Genomic DNA, 26,657 nt, shown 5'->3' on the forward strand with positions numbered 1-26,657 from the left:
AAAGAAATGGCTCCAGAGAGCCCCATAACTGTTGTTCACCAGGGAAGTCACCATTTCTGTTAAAAATAAGTCTTTCATTTCCCATTGATACTTCTCAGGCTGCAAGGAGAGCCATTCTCCTGCTGCTGGAGGCTGTAGCTGCAGACACAGCCTTGGAAGGGAAGCTGCTCTCATGGCTACAGCAGAGGAATGGGAAGCACGAGATCTGGCATGAAGTGCTGCTCCCATTGAAGCCAGTGGGATGTTTGCCATTGGCTTCAGGGGAAGCCAAGGTTTCAGTCTGCAGCCAGATTTGCTGGTGTGCTGTTCTATCCTGAGAGCAGGAGCAGAGAGGGTTCTTGGTTTCCTGATAAAGCCCTTGCTGCTTCAGCCCCTCTGCTGCCTTCTCACCTCACACTGGCCCCTCCCTGCTCTCAAATCTTAGGCCTCTTTCAAAGCCTTGATGGAGAGAATTGTGCATGTTTTGTGCCTGTGGTTTATCCCATGATTGGAGCTCTTGGACATCCTCTCCACTGGCAATTGTGGACAGTGCTGGAGAGGGGCATAAGGCAATTAAAACAACAGGACAGGATGAGATAAGAGACTTAGATGAAGGAACACAGATGGGATTTGCTGCAGGTAAATAACTGTGTCTTCTTCTCCAGGCAGCAACTTGGATCAGCTCTAGAATTAACTCTGAGTGGTTCAAGACAGCCTGGAGACATTGTAGAGGTGGTCCTAGGTGGGCTTCCCTGCTTCATTCCTTCACACCAACACCTTGGGAACCTTGATAGTTTAATCAGCATTTTTCCTCATCTCCCTCTTAGAGGGTTAGGTGGGAGCCAAAATGTGTGAGTGATGAGCTGTGGTGCAGGTACTCATGAGCCTGTTAGTGAACCTTTCCCAAATTACACTGATCCCCCTGCCAGCCCAAAGGCTGCTGTGCTGCTGTAGTGGCTTAGGTGTTAATCAGTGCATTATCCAGAGCTGTTTGCACACCCAGCACCCATGGGTTGGTGCCCTCCTCTCAAAAGCAGCTGAAGGAAGTGATCACAGAGTCAATCAAGATTCTACCAAGCAGCCCCAGTTTGGCCTGTAGAGGTCCAAGCTGTTTTTATTTGAGTGGACACATGGTGGAGCCTCTGCATGCCAAGGAAAAGAAACATTGCAAATAATTCTTCATTTTTTTTCCTCCCCATTTAGGATGGCTCTCTCTGTTCTTCATGTGGGATTGGTCTCTGCTGCCCCTTTCAGGGAACATCTGTAAGCACATCACATCTGTAAAAAAAGGCAGGAAAGGTTGATCTGCTGGACCAAGAAGTTGTCCTGAATTTTCCTCACCTCTCCAGATGCCTCATGTTTGCCAACTTCTGCCCCTGGCCAGCCACAGTTTGTGTTCTCTGGCCACCTGGGACCTGATCTCCTTCCTCTGACACTTCCACAGAGAGCAGCTCCTGGGAGAGACTTTCTGGTAAGTTGAAGCCATGGTGATGTATTTTATCTGCACAAACAAGGAGTTGCAAATGTAGGTGTTTAAAGCTGAGATAATGATCATATAGAGATCCATAGCTAAGAGTTTTACTGTGATTTTCTCCAGAAAGTTAAATCAAAGCTACCCAGAAGTTGAGCTCTGGTGCAGGAGCGCACCCCAGTGTTACCTCTTTAGGCACAAAGATTTTTACAGGCAAAAATACTCTTTGTTCTGATAATAAATGGGGAAGAACAGGGAGGAAAGCAAAGAAAAACCCAAACAATGCCATATTCTCTGCTGACTGCTGGGCTTAGCTCTGCAGCACAATTTCCCATCTCTTCCACATCATTCTGAGATTCCTCCCCAAGAGGGTCTTATCAGTAGATAAGTGGTTGCCTCTGAGCCAGCTCTTTTCTTCTGGTTCAGTGACTGGCACGATGTTTGCATGAACTCTAAACCATCAACTTGTTGCTCTCTGATTTTTTTTGCTGATATGATCCCCACCAGCTCTCACATTTCCTAGGGCAAGCACAATCAAGCACAATCACACAAAACAAATCAGAATAAACAGAATTAGTGCTCATTCTTCCTTAACAACATGCCTGTAGGGGGTTTTTGTCTCCCTTAGCAAATTCAATCCAGCTCCTTTCTCTCAGGTTAATTCACTGTAGCTGCTTCCACAGCCTCTGGGTTACAGGTAACAATGAGAGGAGAGGATTGTGCTTTGCTTTGAGCAAGAGCTCAGCATTTGTGTGTTTTGCATTTTAAGGAATGGAGTGAGGTGGGGGTTGCTTGATCCACTTCCCACTGGTTCTCTGTGGTATTCCCTCTGCTGCTGGTGATGTCCCACCTGGGAACACAAAAGATGGCACTTTGCACCTTTCATCTGCTCATGTGTCCCTTTAATTTTTCTAATGGTTCCTCTTCTTTTTTTTGTCTCATATACAGGCTCTGATTTTAGCACTCCAAGCACAGGGGCCTGGGATGGTTTTCCCAGGATCCTGGCAGATTTAAAGGCCAATATTGCTCCCATGCACCCACATCCCACACTGAGGGTGTCCTTGTGGGTGTGACCCTGGAGCCAGCTTCTCATGCAGGACACCAGGGTGAAACTCCCTTGTGGCACCCAGGCCTTGGACCTACAAAGTCTGTGTGGTTGGTGTCTTTGAGCATTCCCTGGGACTGTTTCCTGAAGAGAAAACAGCATTTGGCCCTTGGCTTTTAGGAGAGTTTCCCGACACCAACCTCAAATCAAATGGAAACACTTTCCTCCCCTTTCAGACCAGGACAAAGACTGAGGGTGAGGTTTTAAGGCTAATGAAGCTTTTGGTGTGTTTTTTTTTCCTCCTGTCAGCTGAGGAGGTCCCTGGCACTATGATAAAAGCCCCCAGTGCCCACTGGGGCTCCTCTCCTTGTGGTGAACGTGCTCCTGAGAGACACAAAGGTTTCCCCAGAAGCACATTCCCATTCCATGGCTCCAATTAGAGAAGATTTTCTGTGTTTGTTGCTAACAATGTTCTTCCTTGCCTTTGGCTCAGCAGGAACCTGATTAGTGACTTCCCAGGGTCCTTGAAACCCGAGGGAATTAATTTGCCTTTAATTTTGTCCAAGCTGATACTTAGGGGAGCAGCTGGGAACATTGTAGAGCAGCTCCTGGCAGGGAAAAGTCCCAGCACAGCATTTCCCAGAGCCTGGTAGTGATGCTCAGCCTGCCCACCTGAAGCCAGCCCATGCAGGGAGCTACAGCATTAACCAGGGAAAGACATGGCCCTGCTCCTCTTCCTTTTCCTTACAACAGCTGGGTTTGGCCAGCTGTGCTTTGGTGGTGCCTGGTGACCACACTGTGTTTGTGATACTTTGCTGCTGTTCACAGCTTTTTTCAGTGTTTATTGATAGCCAGACACATCCTTCATTTCTTGGTGGATGCTCATCCCAGCTTCCCAGGATCTGGGCTGTCCTGACATGCCAGCATGTTGTGTAGCCTTGGGTGGAGTTACATTGCCCTGTAACTCAGGGACCACTGTGCCATAGGAACCACAATAGCACTGCTTGCCTGGGGACTTGTAAAGCACTTTGAGCCCCTGGGAAGGACCAGGGTAGGTGCAAACCTGTTCTGTTACTCTGGGGCTAAAGCTGTTTGAGATGATGGTTTGAAGTGAAAACAGCAGCCAGCAGAGCAGCTCACACATCCCTAGAGATGGTCACTTCATGGTTTGGGGCATTTTTGGGGGTACTTCACTTCCCAGGTACTAGAAAGGCTGAGCCAGCTTGGGGCTGGGACCCCTCTACAGGGATTCCATCAGGGCCATGCTCAGCCTTAGCTTTTGCTGTAACAATTACAAGTGATAAAATATCAGTTTTCTCCATTTGCCTCCCCACAAGTTGGTTTAAAGGGAATGAAGGCAGATCCTGCTAGAGCTTAGTGCATTACAAGCCAACTCAAATGACTCCCCACTGTCTTTTCATCTCCATGAGACTTTTAATGCCCTAAGTCTTTGCATGTCCTGGCACACAGCCCAATTGAAGCATGAGCTCCAACAGAAGTTTTACATTTAAAGCTGTTCTTTTGGCTTCAGAAATTTGCAGATTGAGGCTGAGAGAAGCAATTCAGCTGTTTACTTGCAGATCTCCACTAGCCCTGCTGTGCTCCTGCCCTCGCCTCGGTCAGAGTTGTGTTAACAGCATTTTCCAATTAAAGTAGCAGCCTCAGTTACAGAAAATGCTTTTCCTATCTGGGAATGTATCTGATTTTACTCTTTTTAAATTACTCATGGAGCACAGGGGTGTTTTGTTTCCCACCCCTTATTATAATTAATCCATCATCATTTCTGGTGACAAGGTTGGCTTTTGTTGGAATTTTTATTTCTTGCCATTTCCATCAGCTTGTGCCAATACCACTCAGACTCCACATTACTGATGATGGGGAGACTGATGTGAGCAGTCAGGAAAATATCAAGTGGACAAGCAATTCCTGAATTTCTGCTCACTCAGAGCAGGAAAAATGACACCAATTCTGGAGATAGCCCTGCCAGAAAATCTTGGAGCCATACTGTGTAAATTGTAGCCACTTCCCTGTCTGAAATAATCCTACTCTGAAAACTTGGCTTTCAAGACTTCTTTCCTGTTACCTGAAAATTTCAAATCTCCAAGAGAATAAATGGGAGCAGCTGAAACCTTCATCTCTCTTCACAGGGATGAAGTAAGAGCTTCTTTTTCTCACTTCACCTCACTGAAAAGGACGTGCTGGGCCCCCATCCTGCCTGTGTGCAACAAGCTCAGCAGGGCTTGTCCTGTGGGATGCAGTGGGATCTGGCTCTGGGATTTTCACTCCAGCCAGTTTTCCATAGTGGACAACCTTGTGTCTGTCTTCTGGCTGAACATGAGCATGTCATCTTTGAGCATGAGCATGGCAGTGCTTGGGCTGGGCCTGCAGGACCAGATGCAGTGACAAAATCCCAGGATTCAGTGCTGACATCCTGTCCCAGGAGGCCACAAAGCCCCTCTGTCCAACAACATCCTTGTCCCAGAGTCTGAGCAGCTGCAGCTCGTGCCCAGCACAATGACCCTCAAACCTGGGAGCACCTGGGCTCTTCAGGACCCTTGCAAGGATGCTCCAACCTTCCCAGACAAGGAAGCAAAGCCTTCTGCTGCCCCCACGTGTTGCTTGCTCATTATTGTTGCCACACACCAGTAAAGACCTTGTGAACACTATTGGGAAGCCTGAAGAGGAGCCAGCACAGCCACACAGCTCTGGAGGTCAAGGATCTTGCTTTGGAAGAATCTTCTGTTCCTTCTGTTCCTCTCTCAGGCTCAGGATGTTCCTTATACTCAAAAACCTTCAAAATCAGATTGGGCCTGTTTGGAAGTGAGATGATCTGGAGGCAGCAAAGCTCAGAGGTGTCCTGGTCCCAGGCAGGACCTGTGTGAGCCCTGGGAGCCTCCCAGCAATGCCGAGCGATGTCGGATACGGCACAGAGCATCCAGGAGCCCTGGCTCAGGCCACGAGGGCACACAGTGACAGACAGCTCTTGGCAGGCTCAGCTCACATGAGAAGGTCATTGGAAAGACAAGTGATGCTTTTATCAACCTGCCTCTCCCCAGAATCAGCACCAAGAGCTCCCTCTGTGCTCCTGTAATATCCTGTGCTCCGTGTAGTGCCAAGGACAAAAGCTTCCTCACAAATACATTGAAGCTGCTTTTCCCAAGCAGCGTCCCAGCCCCCAGTTCCCATCCCTCCTGGCCCTGTCAGGTTCAAGGTTTGAACAGCACCCCTTGGAAAGGTAATTTTCTCTCTGGATCAGTGGCACCTCTCAAGCTGAAGGGAGAGCAGGCTGGAGTTGCTGGCTCTCTGCTGCTTCCCAGCAGTTACAATTTGGGATCTTGTGGTTTTGTCCTTTGTTGGGGTAGCACATGCTGACTATTCTGGAGAGCATCAATCCCAAAAGCTGCCTGAAGCCTGGGCTGACAGGTTGGTAGTAGCAGCCAAGCTCTCTCATGGAACCAGTTTGTGGCTGGGGGAGGTCCCAGAGCAGCTTTCCTGACCATCCCCAGCACAGCTCCTTGGAGTGGTAGGGCTGGCTCTTTGCCATCCTTTCACCAAGAACATTTTGGCATGGCACCATGAACAGATGGGCCGTGGAGCAATTCCTCAGCTCAGATTGTCCACAGGCTGCCCTGGACACTGCCTGGAGCTCTCTGAGAACATCTGAAGGGAACAGCACTCGCTGGTAGGGCTTACGTGCTCCAGCAATTGGGGATTGCAAACACATGCTTCAGCTATGCAAGAAATCTTTGACTTGTTCTGAATGCAATTCTGCCTGGGTTTCTTCCCAGGAACATTCCTGTTCTTCACAATTTACCAGTTGCAGGAAGGGAAAAGGGGGAGGGGGGATTTTAGGAGTAAGAGAGAGGAAAGGGAACAAATCTCACAGTGCTTTCCCTCGCCAAATTTCTCCAGAAGGACAGGGTGTGGACCATGGACTCCAGAGTCTGGGACAATCCCAAGGAAATGTGAATTACAAAATTAAAACCACTTTTAATTAGTCATTTGTTTTTATAGAAAGAAAAAGTCTGTTTTTCTGAAGTAATTCAGTGCCTGCTATCACACACACCAGGCAGCCCCTGCCAAATGGACCTGTGTGATAGAAGGCAAGCCCAGAACGAGGGCTCTGAGCAGAGACACCTTATCTCCTCCAGGAGACAGCAGTGCCATTCAGATCTGCATTCTGCTTCCCCAGATAAAAGCCCCACTCCTGAGTCACTGCATACGTGAGAGAGATGCAAATGTAGTCCCCTAGGTGGGAGTAATTTGGTGTCTGAGATGAATGATGAAGCTGGGCCTTTATTGTCACACCTGCTCTGTTCCACACAGGAGAGGAAGTGTGAGAAGATGGAGGCAGGAGCTGCTTCTGCCCTGGGAGAAGCCAGAGGTGCAGGTACCCAGCTCCTCACAGCCTGGCTCAGGTGACACAGCCCTCTGCTCGTGGAGGGACACCATGAGTGGCTGTCACCCGCTGGGTACCCAGCTCCTCACAGCCTGGCTCAGGTGACACAGCCCTCTGCTCGTGGAGGGACACCATGAGTGGCTGTCACCTGCCCCAGGGGCTGGGCTCACACTGCAGAGGCTGGGGCAGGGCTGTGCCCGGGCTGGCCCTGAGCAGGGATGTCCCTGCAGGGAAGGGGCTCTGTGCTCCTTTCCTGATGCCACCACCTGAGCCATCAGCTCCTTCCTGCAGCCCCAGACCCTCCCAGGGCAGACAATTACAGGACTTGTGCTCCATGGCAGAGTCTGGCACCTGCTCAGCTGCACAAGCTCCAAGGGCCTAGAAAGAGACAAGGTGTAACCTGATGCTACCAAACATGCACTCTGAGTAACCTCCACAGCTCAATTAACTCTATTAAGTATTTACCTATAATTAATTTAATTTGGCTGAGGTTTTCCCCCCTGTGTTGGATGCTTACTGTATGAACCTCTTAAAATTATAGCTGTGTGTATAATTCAATCAAATGTACATGCAGTACCCACAGAAGCTGAGTCACTCCAGGTACCAGGGGAAAGGTTTATTTTGTTGTATTTGGCTTGTGCTTCTGACTTAACACAGGGGTAGCTCCACTAAAATTGGTTGTGCTGCATTAGTCCAAAGCCAGAGCAGAGCCCAGCTCTTATTAATTATTTTCAGGAGAGACATCATAATTTCTATAATGCCATGTCCAGAGTATGGGTGGGGTTTGCTCCAGCTGCTTTCTCAGTCTCCCACTAGGGAACAATGAAATGAAGGTAAAAAGGAATATTCATCTTTTTCTCTTTTTGTGTGTATAACTCAGCAATATCAGCAGATTCCTGCTTCCTCACAGTGCTGTGTAGGAACCTTTCCCAGATATCTGCTAAACTAAGCAGGAGTGATTGGTTGATACTAAAGAGATGCTCAAGAAGTTTTTTCTGAAGTTACTCTTTACTCAAGGGTGGAGAGCAGCCTGTCACTGAGTGAGAGGTTTCATTGCACAGCTTAGAATGCAGCTGAAAGAGAAGCACAGAACAACACAGGGAATGTGTGTCTGACACTTCTCACACTTCTGAAATGAGCCTGAAGAGAGAGGGACAAATCCCAAGTGATGAGGAAAACTGCAGTTCTGGGTCTGAGCAAGAGCTCCCAGGAATCACAGGGACAAAGGAGAGGTGCCCTGTTCTAGATTATTTGGAGAGCCAAGACCTTCATGAAGGTTTTGATTATCACAGGGATTAACTCTGGGCAGTAGCTGGCGTGTTTGTGAATTCCAGCTGGTGCCCAGCACCATGGACACGCTGCTCTTTGCCTTGAGTGCAAATGAGCAGACAGCTCTGTCACCCTGTGCACTGATCTCAGTCAGGGCAGGAGGATTCTTCCTGAAGTTCAGGGCACCTTCAGAATGACCCTTGTGCTGGTTGAGTGCAGATAATGACTGAACCATTGAGCTCTCAGACAGACTCTGCTTGTTTGGGGCTGTGCAGCTCTCACAATCTGTCTGCTAACGACAAAAATATTCCAATTATTTGCAATGATGACATCACCCATGCAATTGACCCAGATCCAATATCAGCACTCCCACAAAACAGTTATTTCTTGTTAGACACCATCGAGGACAGTAATCCAGCCCAGACTGAGCCCTGTCAGCAAAGCCTGGTTGATTCCCCCACATTTCCAGCATTTCCTCAGCAGTTCATTTTTCAGGTTTGACAGGTTACCCTGAGTAACCTGGATCTGTTTGACAAAATGTGATTATTGCTTGTAACTTTTGAACCTCAGTAGTCACAGAGAGGCTCCAAGCGGCTCAGGGAAGGCATTTTGGCAAGCTTACTCCCCATGCTTGTAAAGCCCTCATCAGCACTCTAAATCCACCATCTGTTGGGCCAGCAACAAAGCCTGAGCCCAAAGTCATCTGCTCCTGGGATGATCAGGCCCAGGGATGGAGGGAAGGAGATGCTGCTGGGAGATGGGGAGCTGGCTCAGCCAGTCCTGCCTGGCCACTGTGCCAGCACCCTTCCATCCCTGCCAAAACCCCTCAGCCCCACCAAGGTGTGTGGGCAGGTAAGAGCTGAGAAGAACAGCTGCTGCTTAAAGAGATTCTTGATGCTTGAGGAGCCTTCTTTCCCCTCAGTGTGTCACATTTACCAGCTGATGCTGTGTCTAATCCAGGGGTAGCCAGAGCTGGACAGGGAATGCCCTCCCCTCCTGCCTGCAGCACTGGGGCTGCACAGGGGAAGGCAAAGGGATGGCAACAACTGCACTCGGCTTTCATTTCACTTAAAAGCAGGTTTAATTTTTTAATTTCATTTGAAAGCAGGTTTCTCCATCACCTGTAGGGCAGAGAGCAGCCAGACCCCAGGCTGTCCCTGCAGGAGATCTTCACCCCGTTGGGCACCTGGGGGAGTGCCTGCTTAATTCTGACAGCTGGCAAGGAGAGCATCATTCCTGCTGTCCCTGCACCCAGAAAAGCTTCCAATGTGGGACTTGCCAGCAGCGTGTCCTGAGCTTGTTTTTTAAACATCAGCCATGAGTCAGGGTGAGCCAAAGCAAACACAGAGTGTGGAGTACAGCTGGTCAGCTCTGCAGGCACCCACAGGGCAGAAATAGGGACACATTGTAAAATTTCCATATTGTAATATGGACACATTGTAATATGGACACACTGTAATCTGTTATTACACATTAATAATGCAGTAACTGAGATGTTACTGTAGCACAGGGCTCTGCAGGGTGTGACATGACCCCTTGTATACGTGTGTGATGTGTTCCGGGCTGTGGCTTCTCACCCATGGCTGTACAGGTGTGTGACACGACCTGTGGTTCAGGTGTGTGACATCACCCATCATTCAGGTGTGTGGCCTGACCCATTGTACCGGTGTGTGACGTGTCCTGGGGCAGTGGCATCTCACCCGGGGCTATGCAGGTGTGTGATATATCCCTCTGTTCAGGTGTCCCTCTGTTCGGGTGTGTGTCCCCCCGAGCGCTCAGGGCTCGGTCCCGGCCCGGCCGGAACGGGGGCGCGGGCTCTTTAAGAGAGGCCCCGCCCCCTGCCCGTCCCGGCTCCGCCCGCTCATCTCCTCCCTCCCCACCGCCCTTGCCGAGCTCCCATTGGCCGAGCGGCGCTGAGGTCCCGCCTGCCGGCGCCGCCAGCCAATGGGAGGAGGGCTGGGCGAGACCGTGGCCAGGTTGGTGCGGGGCCGATGGCGGCGGGTCCGTGAGGGGAGCGCTGGGTGGGGGGTGGGAACGGGGAGGTCCTGAGGGGAACGGGGGTCCTCGGGGCAGCGGGACACCCTGAGGGGAGGGGGGCTCCTGCGGGGAGAGGGGTCCCATGAAGGGCTGAGGAGAGCGGGGCCCCGGGGGGGACCGGGACACTCTGAGGGGATCCGGACCCTCCTCAGGTGCTGAGGGCGTTGGGGTCACCTGAGGCGCTGAGGGCAGCGAGACCCTGTGAGGGGAGCGGGGACCCCTGGGGGACCGGGACCCCCGACGTGCCGAGGGCAGCGGGAGCTGAGGGGCGAAGGACTCCCGAAATGCTGAGGGAACCGGGCTCCCTTGAGGGCAGGAGGTCCCCCTGAAATGCTGGCGAGGTCGGGTCCCCGGAGGAGCCTGGGGAGAGTTCGGCAGCGCCTGAGGAGGGAGCTGTGCCGGGGAGGCCGGGGGGGTCCCACAGCAGCGTCCAGCCGGGTCCCTCGGCACAGCCGAGCCCAGCCCGCAGCTGTGCCCGGGGCCAAGGAAATGCCATTAAATCGTAGTGGTTTCACCTGAGGAGTCCCTTAGGGGTAGATGGAGAACGTTAAGGTCAAGGATCCGTAACAATGTGGGGTTTTCTTACCTATACCTCATCCTAACAACAAATTGTTTGTGGAGCTGAGGATTGAAGAAAAAAAAAAAAACCGAACTCGCAGCTGTAGGCTGAGCAATAATTAAAGTGCTCAGGCAGGTTCTAGGCTTCATGCAGCAAAATGAAGCCTTGTTATTCGGGTTGAAGTTAAGTATAGCATGAGCTGTCCTTACTTTAAAAAAAAAAAAAAAGTGCTTTTCCAAGAGTTTAAAATGTGGATGTGGATTGCTAAAGTGTAGAGAGCTAAGGACTTATGAAAAGGATAACTTTGCTCAGTTTTTAATGTCTGTTGGTAGACCTGATATATGTTTTGACTGTAATTAAAGACCGTTTGCTCAAGGGACTGTGTTGCTTTTTAAATAAAATTATAGAATGTAGCATTTAAAATGTTGAGCAACATAGTTATAAGGTGCTTTTTAAATAGAATAATAGAATGTAGCTTTTTAAATAAAATTATAGGATGTAGCATTTAAAATGTTGAGCAACATAGTTATAAGGTGGTTTGTTCACAGGCAGACCAAAAAAAAAACAAATTGGAAAAAAATTACTGATTGCAGAGCTAAACGCTGGTCTTGAGGAAACTGAAAGTGTCTGGGTTTTGTTGCAGGTGCTGCCGGTGTGAAAGATGAGGCTGCACGAGAGCCGGACGAGACCCTTCCAGGCCCCTGCCACTGTGCACACCTTCCCGGGCAGGCAGCTGTTCGTGTTCCCCAGTGGCCGCTCCGACTCGGAGGAGTCCTCGGAGGAGGAGCTGAACGTGATGGAATTGCGGCCCCGGGGCAAGGAGCAGCAGCGGGGCAGCGCCGCCCGGGGCAGGCCGGGGGACGTGGTGCTCCTGGAGAGGGAACTCACCGAGGAGGACAGCCTCAACAAGCTGGCCCTGCAGTACGGCTGTAAGGTGAGCCTCAACCACCCCGGGGCTTCACCTGTGTCTGGTAGCTCTGACACCGGCAGGTGCTGGCCCTGAGCATTGTATGAATGGTCATTGTCTGTAAAACTGGAGAAAGGCAAAAATAACCCCAGACAAACACAAAACATGGTTGTTCAGCCAAAAGCCTCACACCCTGCCTGACCTGCTTTCCTGTTTAATTTCAGTGACTAAGTGCAGGTTGTACCAAGTTATTTCAGTGAGGGCAAACATTAGGGAGCTGAGTGTAGAAATGAGGGCTCTGCTCTCAAGGAACAGTGGAGTTTTTGAAGCAAATTGAGCAGCACAAAGAAACATCGCAGTTATGGGTGGGGTTTTTTGTTTATTTTTTGAAAGGTATCAGCTTACATTTTGCAAGGAAGGTCTGAGTCTAACAGGGGAGGACGTGGAGAGGCACCAAAGTTCAGTCCCAAAGTCCAGGTGCTGTCTGTGTTTGGGTTTTGGTTGTTTGCTGTCATCCCAAGCGTGCACACTTCAGGTGCCGTGGGCAGGAGGGAGGGCGTGTGCACAGGGAGATTTCTCAGTTGGAACAACTACACAGCACGTTTTCTTTGTTCCAAAAAAGAGCAAAACTGCTGGAAAGTTGAATTACCTGCTCTGAACATTAGAAGCCCCCTGTTGTTCAGCAGTTGGAGCTGTATTTTTAGAGCCCCCTTTATCTGCAAGCTGGACTGTGATTTCAGAGTTCCATGATGAAACAATTGGCCTGTAACCACAGAGGGGGTAATGACACAGCTCTGGCTCCAGTGCTGCCCTGCCAGTGCAGTCTGTCTTGCTTAACCACACAGCAGCTGTATGGTGCAGCTGAGGCAAGAGGCCTTAGAGGGATTGCAGCAATTCCTCCCCTCCCGTGCCCTTAGAAACAAAAGCAAAACAAAAAAGGCACCCTTGTATGTTGTGCTGACGAGCCCAATGCGTGTGGAGAAGTGAGTCTGGTAGGGCTTGAATAGGCCTTGATTGGCCCCAGGAGAGCCTGAGAGGCAGAGCTGAGCTGTGCTTGGGTGTGTGCTGCTCTCAGCAGCACCTGGGCAGACACAGCAGTGGGGTGAACTCAGAGGAGGGGGATTCTGAGCAGTTCTTTGGTTTATGAAGAGTCTTGCTGTGGCTCTGCACTGTCACCCAGTTCTGTCCCTGCTGTGGCTCAGTTGTGTCCTCTGCTGCTCCATTCCTGGAGTCTTTCAGCCCCTCTGGAGGCTGCTGGGCCTGCCCAGGGGAAAAGCAAGCTGATGAGCACCACGTAGTCAGTGTTGTCCTCCCACAGGACAAAAACTGTCCTGCTGCCCCCCTCCCTTCCAGAAAGGGCACTTCTGACTTGTTCCACTTAAACTGAACAGATACCGAAGTCCTTATGGCAGGAGATTTGTCTATTTGTCTCTTTAAAGACTGGCATGACAGTTTTCATGTGTTTTATTTTATTTGCACAATTAAATAGCTCCTGAAAGGTCACCAGGACAGCAGTGAGAACTGTAACCACAGATATACAGGCAAATGTGTGTAAAAATCCAGAAGGAACTTCTCCTTGAAATCAATGAGAACTTGACATTGGTTTCAGAATCTGCTTGGGGAGGGGATAGTAAGACACTGCAACAAATAGCTCTGTGTGTGTGCCACAGATAACTTGGCAGAGATGCAAAACACTTCAAAATTCTCATTTTTACTCTTGACCATTTATAGTCCTGGCTTGCTTTTGGCATTGTTCTTAGGCTGGGACAAGAGGAGCTCACTGCAGCCAAAAAATGAGTACAGAAAATAAGCTTAAATGCTTGTGCAGCCCAAGCTCTCGCTTGCTTCCCATCAGCTTTGTTTGTTGTTTCTGTGTGAGTGCTGCTCCACTTTCTGTTTCTAGAGTCTTAGCACCACACTGCAGTATTTGATTGCAGACACCACGGGGGATATTTACTGTCCCAGTAATTTGTTTTCATTGGAACAAATCCAGAAATTGAAGCAGCACCTCAGTTAGGAGGCTCTGGGTGAGATTGTTATTTCATAACTAAGAAATTTTGCAGGGTTTAAGTCCAGAGCTGACACTGGGGCTGGCTGTGAGGAGCCCAAAGCAGTGACTGAGGATTCCTTTTGCCTCAGGGTCCCCAGATCAGGTCCTGGATTAAATGTGCCATTTTCAGAGTTCTCAAGCTTTGCAGAGTAAACATGAGATTCAGTCCTCCATCTCCTCTCCTCTCTACCTCTGAGCAGAGTGCTTAGGAAGTAAAGTGGGTTTTTTTGTTTTAGCTCCCCAGTTTCCTTGGCAGCCTCAGGCGTGTGTGCAGTGAATGCAGGGCACGCTGTGATTTTTGAAGAGCAAAGCACAGTCCCTGTGCTGTGTCTCTGCTGTGATGGATGAGAGGTGCTTTACCTGTTTGTGTTGCCTTTCTCTTTGCCTTGGCTCTTGCTGTTTTATGTGCCCTCCAGCCTTCTCCTCAAGGTTCTTTCACATCTCCTTGGCTGCAGCAGAGAGCTCCTGGCACACGCTGACATCCTGTTCCTTTCCTTTGACAGAGGCTTTAGTGCCACTGAGCAGTTGCTGTGCTTGCTGGGTGCCTGTGAGTGGCCACTGGATTAAGCATCTTCCCTTGGTTAATGTTAACTGAGGGATGCTGCTGTGCCTTTGTCCTTGCATTGGCACTGTCTGATGCTGCACATGTGGCTGCTGGGTGGGGACACAGCTCACAGACAGGAGCCCTACACAGGAACCACCAGAGGTGGTGACAGGAGCAGAGGTGATTGTCCTTCAGCAGGACATGCTCAGGATGAGCTCTGTCCTGCAGCAGAGAGGTGTTCCTTGAGCAGAGGATGCTCGTGCCTGCTCTCCAGGCTGTGCCCTTGCTTTCACAACTGCTGTGCTCCCAGAATGGAGCTCTGATCACTCTGAAGTAATTTCCTGAGCAGGGGATGCTCACACTGTGTTGTGCTCTCACCTTAAGCACTCATGTAAGGTATGAAAATAGTTTTTAAAAGGATCTGTTAGTTAAAAAGATTCTTCTTGCCTTCACTGAAAGAAGGGCAAAGAAAGCAAGGAGAAGGAAGAGCAGTATGGAGCAAAATACAGCAGGTACAAGAGGTGGAGGTTGTAGACTGGTTTCACAGGGGACTGACTCTACCCTGGAATTGCTGGAGAATCTCTCAGGACATCAAACCACCTGCATCCAGGGCCTGCTTTTATTCCCTGACAGCTCCTTGCACACTGGTTTTGTAGCTGCTTCCTGCCTCACTCCTGGGCCGTCCTGCCCTCACTGTTTGTGTCCTTTCTGGATTCCTTAGGTTGCAGATATCAAACGCGTCAACAACTTCATCCGGGAGCAGGACCTGTACGCGCTGAAGTCCATCAAGATCCCGGTGCGGCCGCACGGGCTGCTCACGGAGGGCGCGGGGGCCCTGCGGCCGCCCCCGGCGGGGCCCGCCCAGCCCGGCCGGACGCGCGCGGAGCCGCCGGAGCCCGAGCCCGGGGCGGGCAGCGCTGCTGGCGGCCAGCGAGTCAGTGAGTACTTCAGGGGCATCGACCAGAGCATCCAGGACGCCGTGCAGGTGGAGGTGCAGCTGAACGCCGAGTACGGCGGGGAGGGGCTGGAGAGGCCCCTGCCCGAGGCGGGGAACCGGGACAACGCCGGGAACGGCGCGGACTGCGGAATCCAGTGGTGGAACGCCGTGTTCATTATGCTCCTGATAGGAATCGTCCTGCCAGTGTTTTATATCATCTATTTTAAAACACAAGGCCTGGTGGCCCACACCTCTAACATGACAAACTCAAATGTTTCATCGGCTGGATAGGAAGGGAAATTACCACAAGACTCAGTCGTAGGAAAAAAATCCTAAGGTGAAAGGGCAGCCCACTTCAGCCTCTCCAGCAGTGGTGCCCATATGCTCGTGACTGACTCAAGTGCACCCGAGGGGATACAACAATACAGATTATTTTTATTTTTATAAGTAGCTGATGATGTAATCCTGAATTTGACTGAAAATGAGGTGATGTGATTTTGATAGAAAAACAAAGATGCTTTGTTGCTTAAAGAGATCATCACCCAGGTGGCTTCAGAGTTGGGAACTCTGTTGAGGGAAAGTATTTTGTAGCAATTTATTCATTATGGTTGCTTCAGGTATTTCTTAATACCGTGTCTAGAAGCAAATTCTTTGCTGCTGAGCTAGAGAGTGCAGTATTAATGTGGTTGGAAAGTTGGGGGTTGTTTGCATTTTAAGGAAACACTTTTTGCTGAAATAGAAGCGAGGGACACTTTTTCTCAGAAGTGTCACTTTTGTCTCTTGCAGACCATGGTGGTTTTGGCCTGCTTGACCCTAATGATGCCTTCTGGAGCTCTGAGCTGGGTATGCCAGGGCACAATGATGCTGCCAGCACCCCACCTTGTCACCCCCCTGAGCAAATCTTTGAGCTGTGTTCAATTGAGATGCATCAGGCCCAGCCCTGGGAAGGGTGAGCCCAGACCTCTTCCCCTCAGTGAAATCCCTCAGAGATCTCAGTGCAGGATCTGAGCTGTCCCAGGGCGCTGCTCAGCCCTGCAGGGGCTGTTGGATGAGGACAGGAGAGCACGAGAGAGGAGTCACAGGCACTTCTCAAGGGCTCATTTGCTGGCAGGAGCTCGAGTCAGTATTATTAGCTAAAAAAACTAATAATAGTCTGTAGTGGTGCTTCTCAGAGACCCAGCTCAGGCATGGAATTATTTCCTTGTGTGCAGTCTGAGTGGAAGTGAAGTGGGAGCTGGGTGCAGGTTGCAGGCCCAGGACAGAAGCCCAAGAAGAAAGAAGGGTGAAGCCTTTCTGGAGAGGACTGTGACGCTGCTGACTGTGACAGTTTCTGTGAACTGAGCACGTGCACTGAAAAGCTTCACAGGGCAATGGAGGTGTTGGTCAGCCCAGGGCTGTGCTCTTCAGGGCCACTCAGCAAACACTACCTGCTGCAAGGGAGCAGCAAGGGAAGCCTTGGGAGCTTTGCTAAAGAGAAGAACTTGCCTTAGAAATTTGATTCAGCAAATTCTGGGCCTGTGGGCAGAGGTAAAGGCTTTCCTGGAACCAACCACTACATGTGTGGGCAGGTGCTGTTGGTGCTGAGGGTGAGGGCAGCGCTGGTGGGCAGGAGCAGGAAGCTGCTGTGGCCCAGCCCCATTTGCAGCTGCCCAGCCCAGCTTCCCCTGGCAGCCTGAGGCCGGCTGGGGCGGGGCTGTGCTAGGAGCACCTGCTGTGCAGGTGTGGCCTCAGCCTGGCCTGAGGGACACACACTGCCTCTGTGCCTCTGTGCCTCTGCCTGGCACTGTCTGCCTCCACAGGGAGGATCGAAGTGTCTCCAGCAAGGTGAGGACCCCACACCACACAGGCACAACCTTGTGCTGCTACAATGAGAACCTGTGTTCCCTGCAGCCCTCAAAAGTGGGAACCTAATTTTATAAAGGAACACTCCAAAGTATCTTATACTGAACAAAATCTTGTATTTTTCTTCTGTGAAGAGCTGTATCTCTTTGTTCTGGGGACGGGCGGGACCAGGTTCTTATATTTTTAAATAAAGCCACATGAAATAAAAGCACAAGGGGCACAGCCTGTGCTTTATTTGCTACCACACAGCTGAGCAGCTGCCTTAGAATGAGGGGCCCCTTGCAGCCCCACCTGTGAGCAGGACTGGGAGCAGCAGGAGGAACCGAGAGGCAGGACTGCCCTTGGGCTCTGCACTCCCAATGGAGCCTGGTTCATCTGCCAGTTTCTCCACATTTTATAGGAAGGTTCTTAGCAGGCATCAGTCCTTGAGTGCACTAACAAGCTGTGTGTATCCCTGCTGCTGAGCACCCTCATGGCTGCAGTTCAGAACCAACACCTGGCACCTGCACTGACAGCTGGAGGGGACAAGGACGCGCCGGACGGACGGGACCAGTGCTCTGCAAACACGAGAGAGGCCGGAGTACACAGTAAAAGCCAGTATCTTTACTTTAGTGAATGCAGGATACAAATATTTTACAACAACCTCTAGCATTTTCTTAACCATTTGATAAAAAGTTCACTAGAATATTTATTGTATATTGAAGAAAAAACAACACATTCAGGGAAAAAAATTGAGATTAACTTATTTTTTTTCTTAAAAGATTCGTCTCAAGGATGGCAACAAAGTCCAGCTTGTGCCGCCAAACGGCTTATCAGCATTAAACCGTGAACAGCTTCTTGTGAACTGTTGACTACAAACATTTACCAAATACATAAATCTCTTTTAAAAAAGCCATTTTAAATATAGCAAAGCAGTGTTCTCTTGCACAGCAAAGTGAAGAAAGGTTCTACTAAGATTTAAATGTTTACATTGGTTAAGTCTTTCTTTCACATTCGGATTTAACTTCTGCCCAGGATCAATTGTTAGGAGTTGTTTTGTTCCTTATTTACTATGTATTTCTTGTGCGCACAGTAACTCGCAAGTTTCTGATGCATTAGTGTCCTTGGAGGGAAGGCAAGGCTAAAGCAGTTCTCTCTGACGAGTCCCTGACAACGTGGCGTTCTCAAAACTATCGTGAGAGCTCGAGGATGGAGGTGATTTGTCACAACAGAGATAAAAATCTTAAATCATTCAGACCTGACTGGGTTCAGCCCAGGATTGGATCCACTTGCACTTCAGTCAGCAGAGATAATTTTAAAAAGTTTTTTTTTTAACCTGTTGAAATATCTGTGCTATGTCATCTCTTTTTTTTTATATAAAACATTTTTACAATTTCTAAAAAAGTATGTTTCAAAGTGAGTTACTTGTTATTAAAAACCAGGATTCCCATGTCCTCGGTGGCAGGAGGTGCTCCCCGAGACCGGAGGGCTGTGGAAGGTTTCTGCCGGGGCTGGGGCAGCACAGGGCCACTCCCTTGCCCAGCTCTTTAGAACTGATTCTTTTTATTATTTTTTTTAATTCATTGGTGCAATTTCAATACAAACTCTAACCCTTGTGTAGCTTTGTCTTTAAGAAAACAGTAGTTAAGTACTGTTTAAAAACCTGCATAGAAATAAAGACTATTGAGATACAGTCAGCAAAGCCATCTGATAAGGCACACAAGAAAATAGACAGTAAATGTGAATGCAGAACTCCCACTCGGATGTACAGCAAAGTTCATACAGGTGCATAAATCATGGAACTCACATCACTGGTCAGAGCAGCAAAAGGTTCCAGGGAGCAGCAAGTGGATTGGGTCACTGGGGACAGCGGCCATGGGGATGTGTCCCTCCTGCCTGCACCCTCCTGCCAGCCGGGAGGAACCCAGGGAAGGGCAGCAGTTCCAAGGGAAGGGCCCGAGGGCACTGCAGCCCCTGCGGCTTCTGACGGTGCCAGGACAGCGAGACAGGGCTGGAGGCCACAGGGACCACAGGGACCCCGCCCTTCTCACCCCTCCCTTACAGCAGCAAGGGATTTTTCCTAACTGGAAAAAAAAAAAAAGCCCAAGCAAAAACCGTAATAAATATCAGGGCTAACTCTGAAGAGTTTGGGCAATCCCAGGGCTCTGCAGCTTGCACCAGAACCAGCACTGCCAGCCTGGAGGTGACCGGGAGCGCCCGTGGGATCACGGCCCCGCATCCGACACCAAACCTGCTCCCAGCCCAGTCTCGTGGCACAAGGGGGCTCTGCATTCCTCCCTCTCTTGGAAGCAGCAAATTTTTCCCAAACCACTTGCCAACTCACAAAACCTTTTGTGCTCCTCTGATATGTGTCATTTCCCTATCATGAGAAATTAGGTCAAGTTTTTCCACTGGTTTTTTTTCCTCCTCAGAAGAGGCAGCTTTAAAATGATGCCTTAAAATGTGTTGTAACAGATTTTTTATATTTATGCAGGATGAACTTAACACCGGATTTTTTTTTTGCCACTTTGCTATTTATATACATATATATAAAATGTATAATGAAGCTTAACCATACAGCACAGAGATTACAATTGAACGGCACACATTCACCACCAGTGAGGGGGCCAACCCCTTTATACACCCTCTGAAAAATCTGGATAATAATATTAATAATAATTAAAATCCAAAGAAAGTACAGTATATTTAACAAAATAGTAAATATTAAACAGTGAATACTCTACTTAATAAGGACCTCGCCTTGTTTCAAGTTGGCGTCAATCCACAAAAATATACTTTTTAATCTGGTGACCGTACAATACATAGGTACTTACACCAAAGGTGATAATATATTTAGGATGCTATATACACAAAGAGTTTGGCTCAAATTTAAATTTACATATAAGTGTTCATGGCTTATTTTTCCCCCAAGGTTCCGCCTGCAAGTTTTTCCTTTTCATCTTTGAAAGCAAAAACTAGAAAGTCAAAATAAGATAAAACTATACTCTACAAAAAAGCTACAACATACAGCTTTGGCTTATATAAATAATTCATAGCAGAATGTGTTCAAAAGTACTGTATATAACTTTATATATAGTCTTCAATTCATTAGGGTATTGTTTTCTTTAATATAAAATATACATGAGCTAAAATCCGTTTCTATATTTTTCAAAGGTATGAACGTAAAAACAAATTTGTCAAACATATTCCAATTATAACTTAATATATTAATTTTATTTTGTTAATGTTCTATTTTCTAGGCTAATATTTTCTGAATATTTCATGCGAGTTCTCTATGCTCTCTTTCACTCATTAAAAAAATCACTTCTTTGACCCAATACACTTTTTTTTTTTTTTGCACGTGCAAAACAGGGTTTTTGTTTTTTTTATTTTTATTTCTTATAGCATCAGCCCTTCTCCATGCACCCTCTGCAATAGAGACCCATGCCAGGTTGGGTAATAGAAAGGTCAGTTTATGTACAGTATTGCTTTCTTCTTCCTGCTTTTCTACTGCTCTGCTGCTACAAAGCAATTATTTCTTAACTACGAGTAACCATAGAGCTGACTACACACAGGGACGGTACTACAGGCGAGCCCTCGCTCGGGTGGGTGTGGAGGAGGAGGAGACACTGCGGGGACGCCGCCGTGCGCGGGCCGGGCTGGGGTCACACACGAGTCCAGGTAAGTGCCAGACTAGAGCTCAAACCTACGGGATTGTTCTGTTACTTTTACCAAGGGACATCTGCAGCTATACAAGAGTTTGTCGTAAGTGCCTGATGATTGGTGTATGCTACACACACTAGCACATATATATGCATGTGAAGATATATATATGCACGTATGTATATACATATAAATATACTTATTCACGTCCTTATTTATAAATTTAGATATGTCAGGACAGTTCATGTTGAGAACACAAAGCTGCGAGGCGGCACGGCGGGTTTATGTCACCCACGTGTCCATCCTCATGCGTTTTACCGAGGGGCTCTCGCGATCCTCGGCGTTGGGCGGCCGCCCCAGCACCACGGGCGAGTGGAAGTCGCTGCGCGGGTCCTCGCGGTCGCTGCCGTCGTAGGAGCTGCTGGAGCTGCTCAGGCTGTCGACCGGGGAGCGCCCCAGCTCCTGGCGCGACGGCGGCGGCGGCGGCTGCTGCGGCTGCTGCGGCGGGAACCCCGAGGGGGTGACGCGGTCCCGGGGAGGGGAGATCGGTTCCGACTTGATGTTGATGTTTTGGTTGGTGTTAATGGAGAGGTTTGAACCCTGAGATAGCTGGCTGCCAGTGCTGGGGAAGGAAAACCGAAATGTGCAAATCAGAAAACGCAGAAAGTGAAAACCAAGTGGTGATTCACGTGTCTGTGATGGTGAGGGCTTGGGGCTCGGCACAGAAACAAATGAAGTTTACTGGGAAGAGCAAAGGTGAAAAAATCATTAAGTAAAGGTCTGAGCTGCATTTAGAGAAGTTCAGAACAAACAAATCTTTTCTATTGCCAAACAGTTCAGTCACCACACAGGTGCCCCCTTCGTAGAGGCTGAGCCTGCAGAGACACAGCTCATTAGCTGGAAGCTGGAGGTGACTGAAGGGACAAACACCTCGACACACACAAATGTTTTCCAGCACAGACAAGAGGTGAAAATGTGCTGAATATTCCCCTGGTGCAGCTGCTGCAGCCCCCCCAGTGCTGCCCTGGGTACTTACACAAGAGAGCTGAGGGCCGCGGGACGGAGGTGGTGCTGCTGCCAGGCAGACACCTGCCCCAGGGACAGCATTCCTGGGGAGTTAAATCCCTGCAGGGCAGACAGGTCTGCACTAGTCAAGGAGTAATCTGAGAGGGAGAAACAAATAAACAACAAAATAATTTATAGGGGGGTTTATATTTATAACACATATACACATAAATACAAATACAAAGGCTTTCTGCCCAGAACAAATAAAGGCAGCTGATCCAAAGGAATTCAAACATGAAAACTCTGAAGTCCAGGAGCAATCCTGCCAAGCTCATGGGGAGCTTAACAGTACAGAGGCCTCCAAATGAAAAATGTTTGCATTCTGCTTTCAGGTTCTCCATGTTGCTGTCTGGGAGCTTGTTCCAAACCCACAGGTACAACACATTCATGCAGTGTACATAGAGAGATGTGCACCTTACAGTAAGACTTGGCCCTGTGCTGTCAGAGACCCACAAACATCCCTGCAAGACTCTTCCTGAAGGCCTCAGGAGTCCCAGCTGCTCCAGCAGGTGAAGTTTCTTGGGCTGCCTTTTTCTTTTTGCTTCGTTTCTTCTCAGTTGTCACTTCTACTAAAACTCTGAAAACCCTCACACGTATTTCTGCACAGCTTCAGAAAGGTTTGTCCTAAGATGACTGACCCAAAAAGCCCCTTCTGCAAGACTAAAATTGAATTTAAAAAATAAAGAAAAAATAACAACTGTGCAGCCCCTGCAGTGACCCAGACATGCACTGAGCCTGCAGAGCAGCCAGGTCTCCAACACCTGCCCAGTGCAGCCCAGGCACGCCCTGGAGATGGATGTGCTGGGCTGATGGGATTTGTCAGAGCAGACCTGAAGGAAACACTGATAGGAATTCAGTTCCCATGTCATTTTTTTCCACTGCAATTACAGCTTTTATGACCATGGACAATTAACTTCTGACACTTCAGACAGAATGTGTCTGGTGCCAGGGCTTTGAGGAGCTATTTTTCCAAAGAGCACACAAGTCACTACACAATTAGCTGCATTATTAATTCCCTAAATAATCCCACATCTGCTGGCAGTGACAGGAGGACAGCCCTGCTGCAGGAGTGACCTGATGTGAGGTGTACACACCAGAGCACCTCGTGCACCACAGAAACCATCGCTGCTGTGCCCCCACAAGCAGCACTGGAAGTCTGTACCTCTGCAAAACAACTGACCTGCAGCCAGGAATTTATGGCTTGGTGTGCTCTGCCCAGGTGTCAAGTATTAATTAACTGATTGCAAGGGGTTTATTATGTTTTTAAATACCTGGATTGTTTTAGTAATTCAGTTAGTTCTGGCCCTTCCTCCAACAATCTACAGAATACCAAAACAGATTATATAAAATAGGGTATCTGTGGAAAACTGATATCTAACATTTTAATTAAGGATCCAAGAGCTGAAGCTATCCCTTCCAGTCCTGAAAAAAACCAACCTTATCAATCCAGAAAAACAATTAAGGTATTTAAATTTTATCTTAGTCCTTGAATTGCAAAACTGAAATTGTGCTGTAAGTGGAGACTACCCTGAGAATCCCCAGGCAACAATTTGGCTTTAACATCAAATTTCTTCCTGAAAATCCCCTGAAAGGTTCAATCTAATAGAAATTATTCTGAAGTGTGTGAAAACCACTAAAGGCTGAAAGCTTTGCACAAATGATTTGCATTCTCAAAGGAAACGGGCTGGAGTTTAAAATCACAGCCCAGCACTTGTCCATTACGTAGGACATCAGTTCCCAGTGCTTTTTCTGCTTCCTGAGGTTCCAGCCCCCCTCAGCTTTTGGTGTTGCAGCAGCTCCCAGGTTATTGAGTGAGGGATGCACCCAGCTGCTCCCTGCAACAGCATCCTGGACAGAAGGGCTGTGTCAGGTGAAACTCCCTGAGGCTCCTCTGGGCAGGGAGCACAAGGGTTTGCTCTGAACAGCCACTGAACACCAGAGCTACCCAACCTAAACCTCCCCTTGTGCAACCTGAGGCTGCCATTGCCTCACGTTCCATCACTTAGTACTTGACTTTCATGAACTACTTTCCCAACCAGCAAACCACTCATCACTTTTACATTACCAAATGCCTTACATCACACCCAGCCTGGATAAAAAGTTGTTTTAAGGTCCTGCAGACAATAAAAGTATCTGAAGAAGAGAAGTACTGAAGGATCAGCTATTGCCCAAAGGTGAGGCACTCCAGTTCCCAGCGGGATTGCTACAGGCTCAGTTTTGATGAGTAAGAGCCTTCGTTTGAACTGAAGAGGAAAACAAAGTCAGGTGTCACAGAAATGTGAATTTCCTGGGCTTCTAACTCCTGTGTGCAGTCCCAGCCCTGACCCCAGCTGTGGAGGCCAGTGGGCCAAGAGGGAGAAGAATCCACAACGCTCCCCTCAACCCCTCAGGTGACAGCCTCCATGGTTAGGGTGACAAAAAAGCTTCTCCCAGCATGCCCTGCCGTTGCATGTAGATGAGATGTACCCTACTGGTCCCTCCCCTCTGTTCCACCCCTGTGCCCTCATCCCATTGCTCGGGTGCTCCGTCCCACCCCTCAAGCTCCCCATATAAACCCCGGCTCTCCCTGCCTCAGGGGCCTTCACCCCTGCACCCTTCTGAGGAAGGAGCTCAACAAAGGCTCTCCCTGGAACCCCACACAGACCCCGTCCCTCCTTGTGTGGGGCCCGGATCCCAGGAGAGCTGAAATCACCCGGTGTGGGCACAGGTGTGAGGTGTGGGCACAGGTGTGGGCACAGGTGTGGGCACAGGTGTGAGGCGTGGGCACAGGTGTGGGCACAGGCGTGGGCACAGCCATGCCCGTGCCCCCGGGCTCTCTGCAGGCCCTGCTCCAGGCAGGCAGCAGCACTTACCGGTGCTGGGGGCGCTGTCCCAGCTGGCCGTGTACACCAGGCCCTGCGGGGGCAGGCTCGGGGTCGTCACCGACAGCACGGGGGTGGCCAGGGGCTGCGTGGACTGAGAACTGCTTATCCTTTGGGTGTTCTGCAAGGAGGGAAACAACAAACCTCGTGAGCCCAGGAGAACAAGGGGAAATGCAGTGCCAGTGTAACAGAGCATTGCATCCCAGCCTGCTGCTCTGCTGTGTCTGAGTTAGGAACGCATCCTTTTTGTCAGGATTGGTTTTCTAAAAAAGCTAAAATATTTCAAGACAACCAAAACGATCTTGCCAAAGTGAAATGAAAAATTAATTGAAGGCTCACTGGGCCGCTTCCCAAGCATGCAGATTTCAACAGTGTTAGCATTGTAGGACACACAAAAATTAATGCAATTTCTTAGGGATACACACAACAATTCTCAGAAGTTCTTAAGTGATTTAAGAGTTTCGAGTCTTATTTTTAAAGAGGTTTTAGTGCAGATGGTGAGGTGCAGTTCCACCAGAAGAGATTCTCCCACTTCACAGTTGTTTATCCAATTTTCCAAATTTCAGCTGCCAGTTTTGACACTGTGCTGACTACACCTGTCCTGAAAGGAACACAGAGATCTTCTAAATTTGTGTTGATAAGACTTCAGTGATAAAATAATCTTGCTGTTCCCATGGTTCCTGAGAAACTGAGAGAGCACTTGTTATAATGCAGATATGTTTCCAAGCAAATGACACTGGAGTTCACAAAGAGCAACGGTGCTTTTCTGACAGGGAAAATGGCTAAACTAGATTGTCTCAGATAATTCAACTGTGGGCACAATTTGGCTTTTTAATAATAGTCCTTCCTATATACTGGAATGAACATCTGCAGCAAACATATCACTTGAAATAAGCTCTAACCAAATTTGCTGGTTAGAAAATTAATTAAACACTGTGGTGAACAGCACCAGACAGCAAAGCTGCTGCCACAGAATGTTCTGCTCTCCACAGTGATAACTGCAAATCTTCCTGAAAAATACGAGGTTCAACACCATTTGGCCATGACAAATACTGTCAAGAACAAAATGCTAGGGTTTTATTTTTCAAGAACAGATATTTGCTTTTATCTGCAGAATTCTTAGAAAGAGCAGTAGTTTCTACACCCTGTATTTCTACAAGGAGCTGGGATTCAATCTGCTGAAAATAACATTTTCTTAAAGCAAACTTCTATCTCTGAAAAAATATTTGCTACAAAAGGAGCAGTTTCTCATCTCTTTGGTAGGGATCCATTTCATAACTTTACAAAACTGAAGTTACTACTCCTTTCCCTTATTTCAGACACAGGTATTTCAGGATCTGCAGCACTTAAATTTTTTCTCCACTCTAATCTTGAGAGAACGAGCAGCATTAAAAATTCATCATTCCCTTAAAAATATCAGAATGAGCAGGTACAGAAATGGGGCTGTGTTCAATTTAAGCTTAAATTTATGAAGATGAATTGAGGGTTATCAATCTTGTATCTTTCCCATTTAAAGAAAGAAATATATATCACAGCTCCCATATTAAAATTAGCCACAGCTGTCACTGGCTGCCAGCTTCTGATCTCTCTTGTGTCTGGCTGCTCTTGAATTCCCATCTTTGAGCCTCCTGAGGATTTGGGGGCTCTTTGGCATTTGTTGCCAAACACACACAGTGGCAGATGTGCCCACTCTGCTTCAGAGCTCCCAGGTTTCAAAGCTCCCAGAGAAAGTCCCTCTGATTTTCTGTAATTGATCCCTTTAAATCACTTACGTACTTCTGAAAATCTCCCCTAGACCAAGTTTATCTGGCATAAAGAGATGTTATTAGAGCAGATTTTTGTGTCTGTCAGGAATTGACCTTTCTCCAAAGCTTTCTTGGATGGCTGCCTATAAAGTTGGGATTACTGCATAATGGAAAAGTAAAGAGGAATATACTGGGAAACAATCCAGACCAAAGGATTTCCTTATGGGATTTTTTTTTTTTTTTGAGTGGCTAATAAAGGTGGTTTTCTGAGGTAAATTCTTTCTGAATATAATTCTTGGAACACG

General features: G+C 48.5%; 3 protein-coding genes across 8 annotated transcripts in view; 1 reads left to right on the plus strand and 2 right to left on the minus strand.

Moving 5' to 3' along the window:
• Positions 1-9,789: 9,789 nt before the first annotated feature.
• Positions 9,790-10,797, minus strand: LOC128935015 (proline-rich proteoglycan 2-like). The gene is made up of 2 exons (XM_054272990.1): positions 10,787-10,797; positions 9,790-10,669 (listed from the first exon to the last, which is right to left on the minus strand). Exons 1-2 carry the CDS (start codon positions 10,795-10,797, stop codon positions 9,790-9,792), a joined length of 891 nt encoding a protein of 296 aa, XP_054128965.1.
• On the plus strand, positions 10,290-16,795 carry LYSMD4 (LysM domain containing 4). The gene is made up of 3 exons (XM_054272789.1): positions 10,290-10,352; positions 11,403-11,693; positions 14,982-16,795. The coding sequence occupies exons 2-3, from the start codon at positions 11,421-11,423 to the stop codon at positions 15,486-15,488; spliced, it is 780 nt and encodes a 259-aa protein (XP_054128764.1). The 5' UTR covers positions 10,290-10,352; positions 11,403-11,420; the 3' UTR covers positions 15,489-16,795.
• Positions 16,796-20,300: 3,505 nt separating this feature from the next.
• MEF2A (myocyte enhancer factor 2A) overlaps positions 20,301-26,657 on the minus strand; it is a 78,477-nt gene continuing 72,120 nt past the window's right edge. For all 6 annotated transcript variants that reach the window (XM_054273133.1, XM_054273129.1, XM_054273135.1 and 3 more), the window contains 3 exons: positions 24,599-24,728; positions 21,718-21,844; positions 20,301-21,303 (listed from right to left, as the gene is read on the minus strand). In XM_054273133.1, coding sequence (XP_054129108.1) covers positions 20,964-21,303; positions 21,718-21,844; positions 24,599-24,728 — 597 coding nt within the window. In that variant the 3' untranslated portion in view covers positions 20,301-20,963. The remainder of the gene's footprint in view (positions 21,304-21,717; positions 21,845-24,598; positions 24,729-26,657) is intronic.

The sequence above is a fragment of the Melozone crissalis genome, unplaced genomic scaffold, assembly GCF_028551555.1.
Source record: "Melozone crissalis strain CALT ecotype California unplaced genomic scaffold, PUWL_Pcris_2 ptg000014l_1, whole genome shotgun sequence".
Lineage (NCBI taxonomy): Eukaryota > Metazoa > Chordata > Aves > Passeriformes > Passerellidae > Melozone > Melozone crissalis.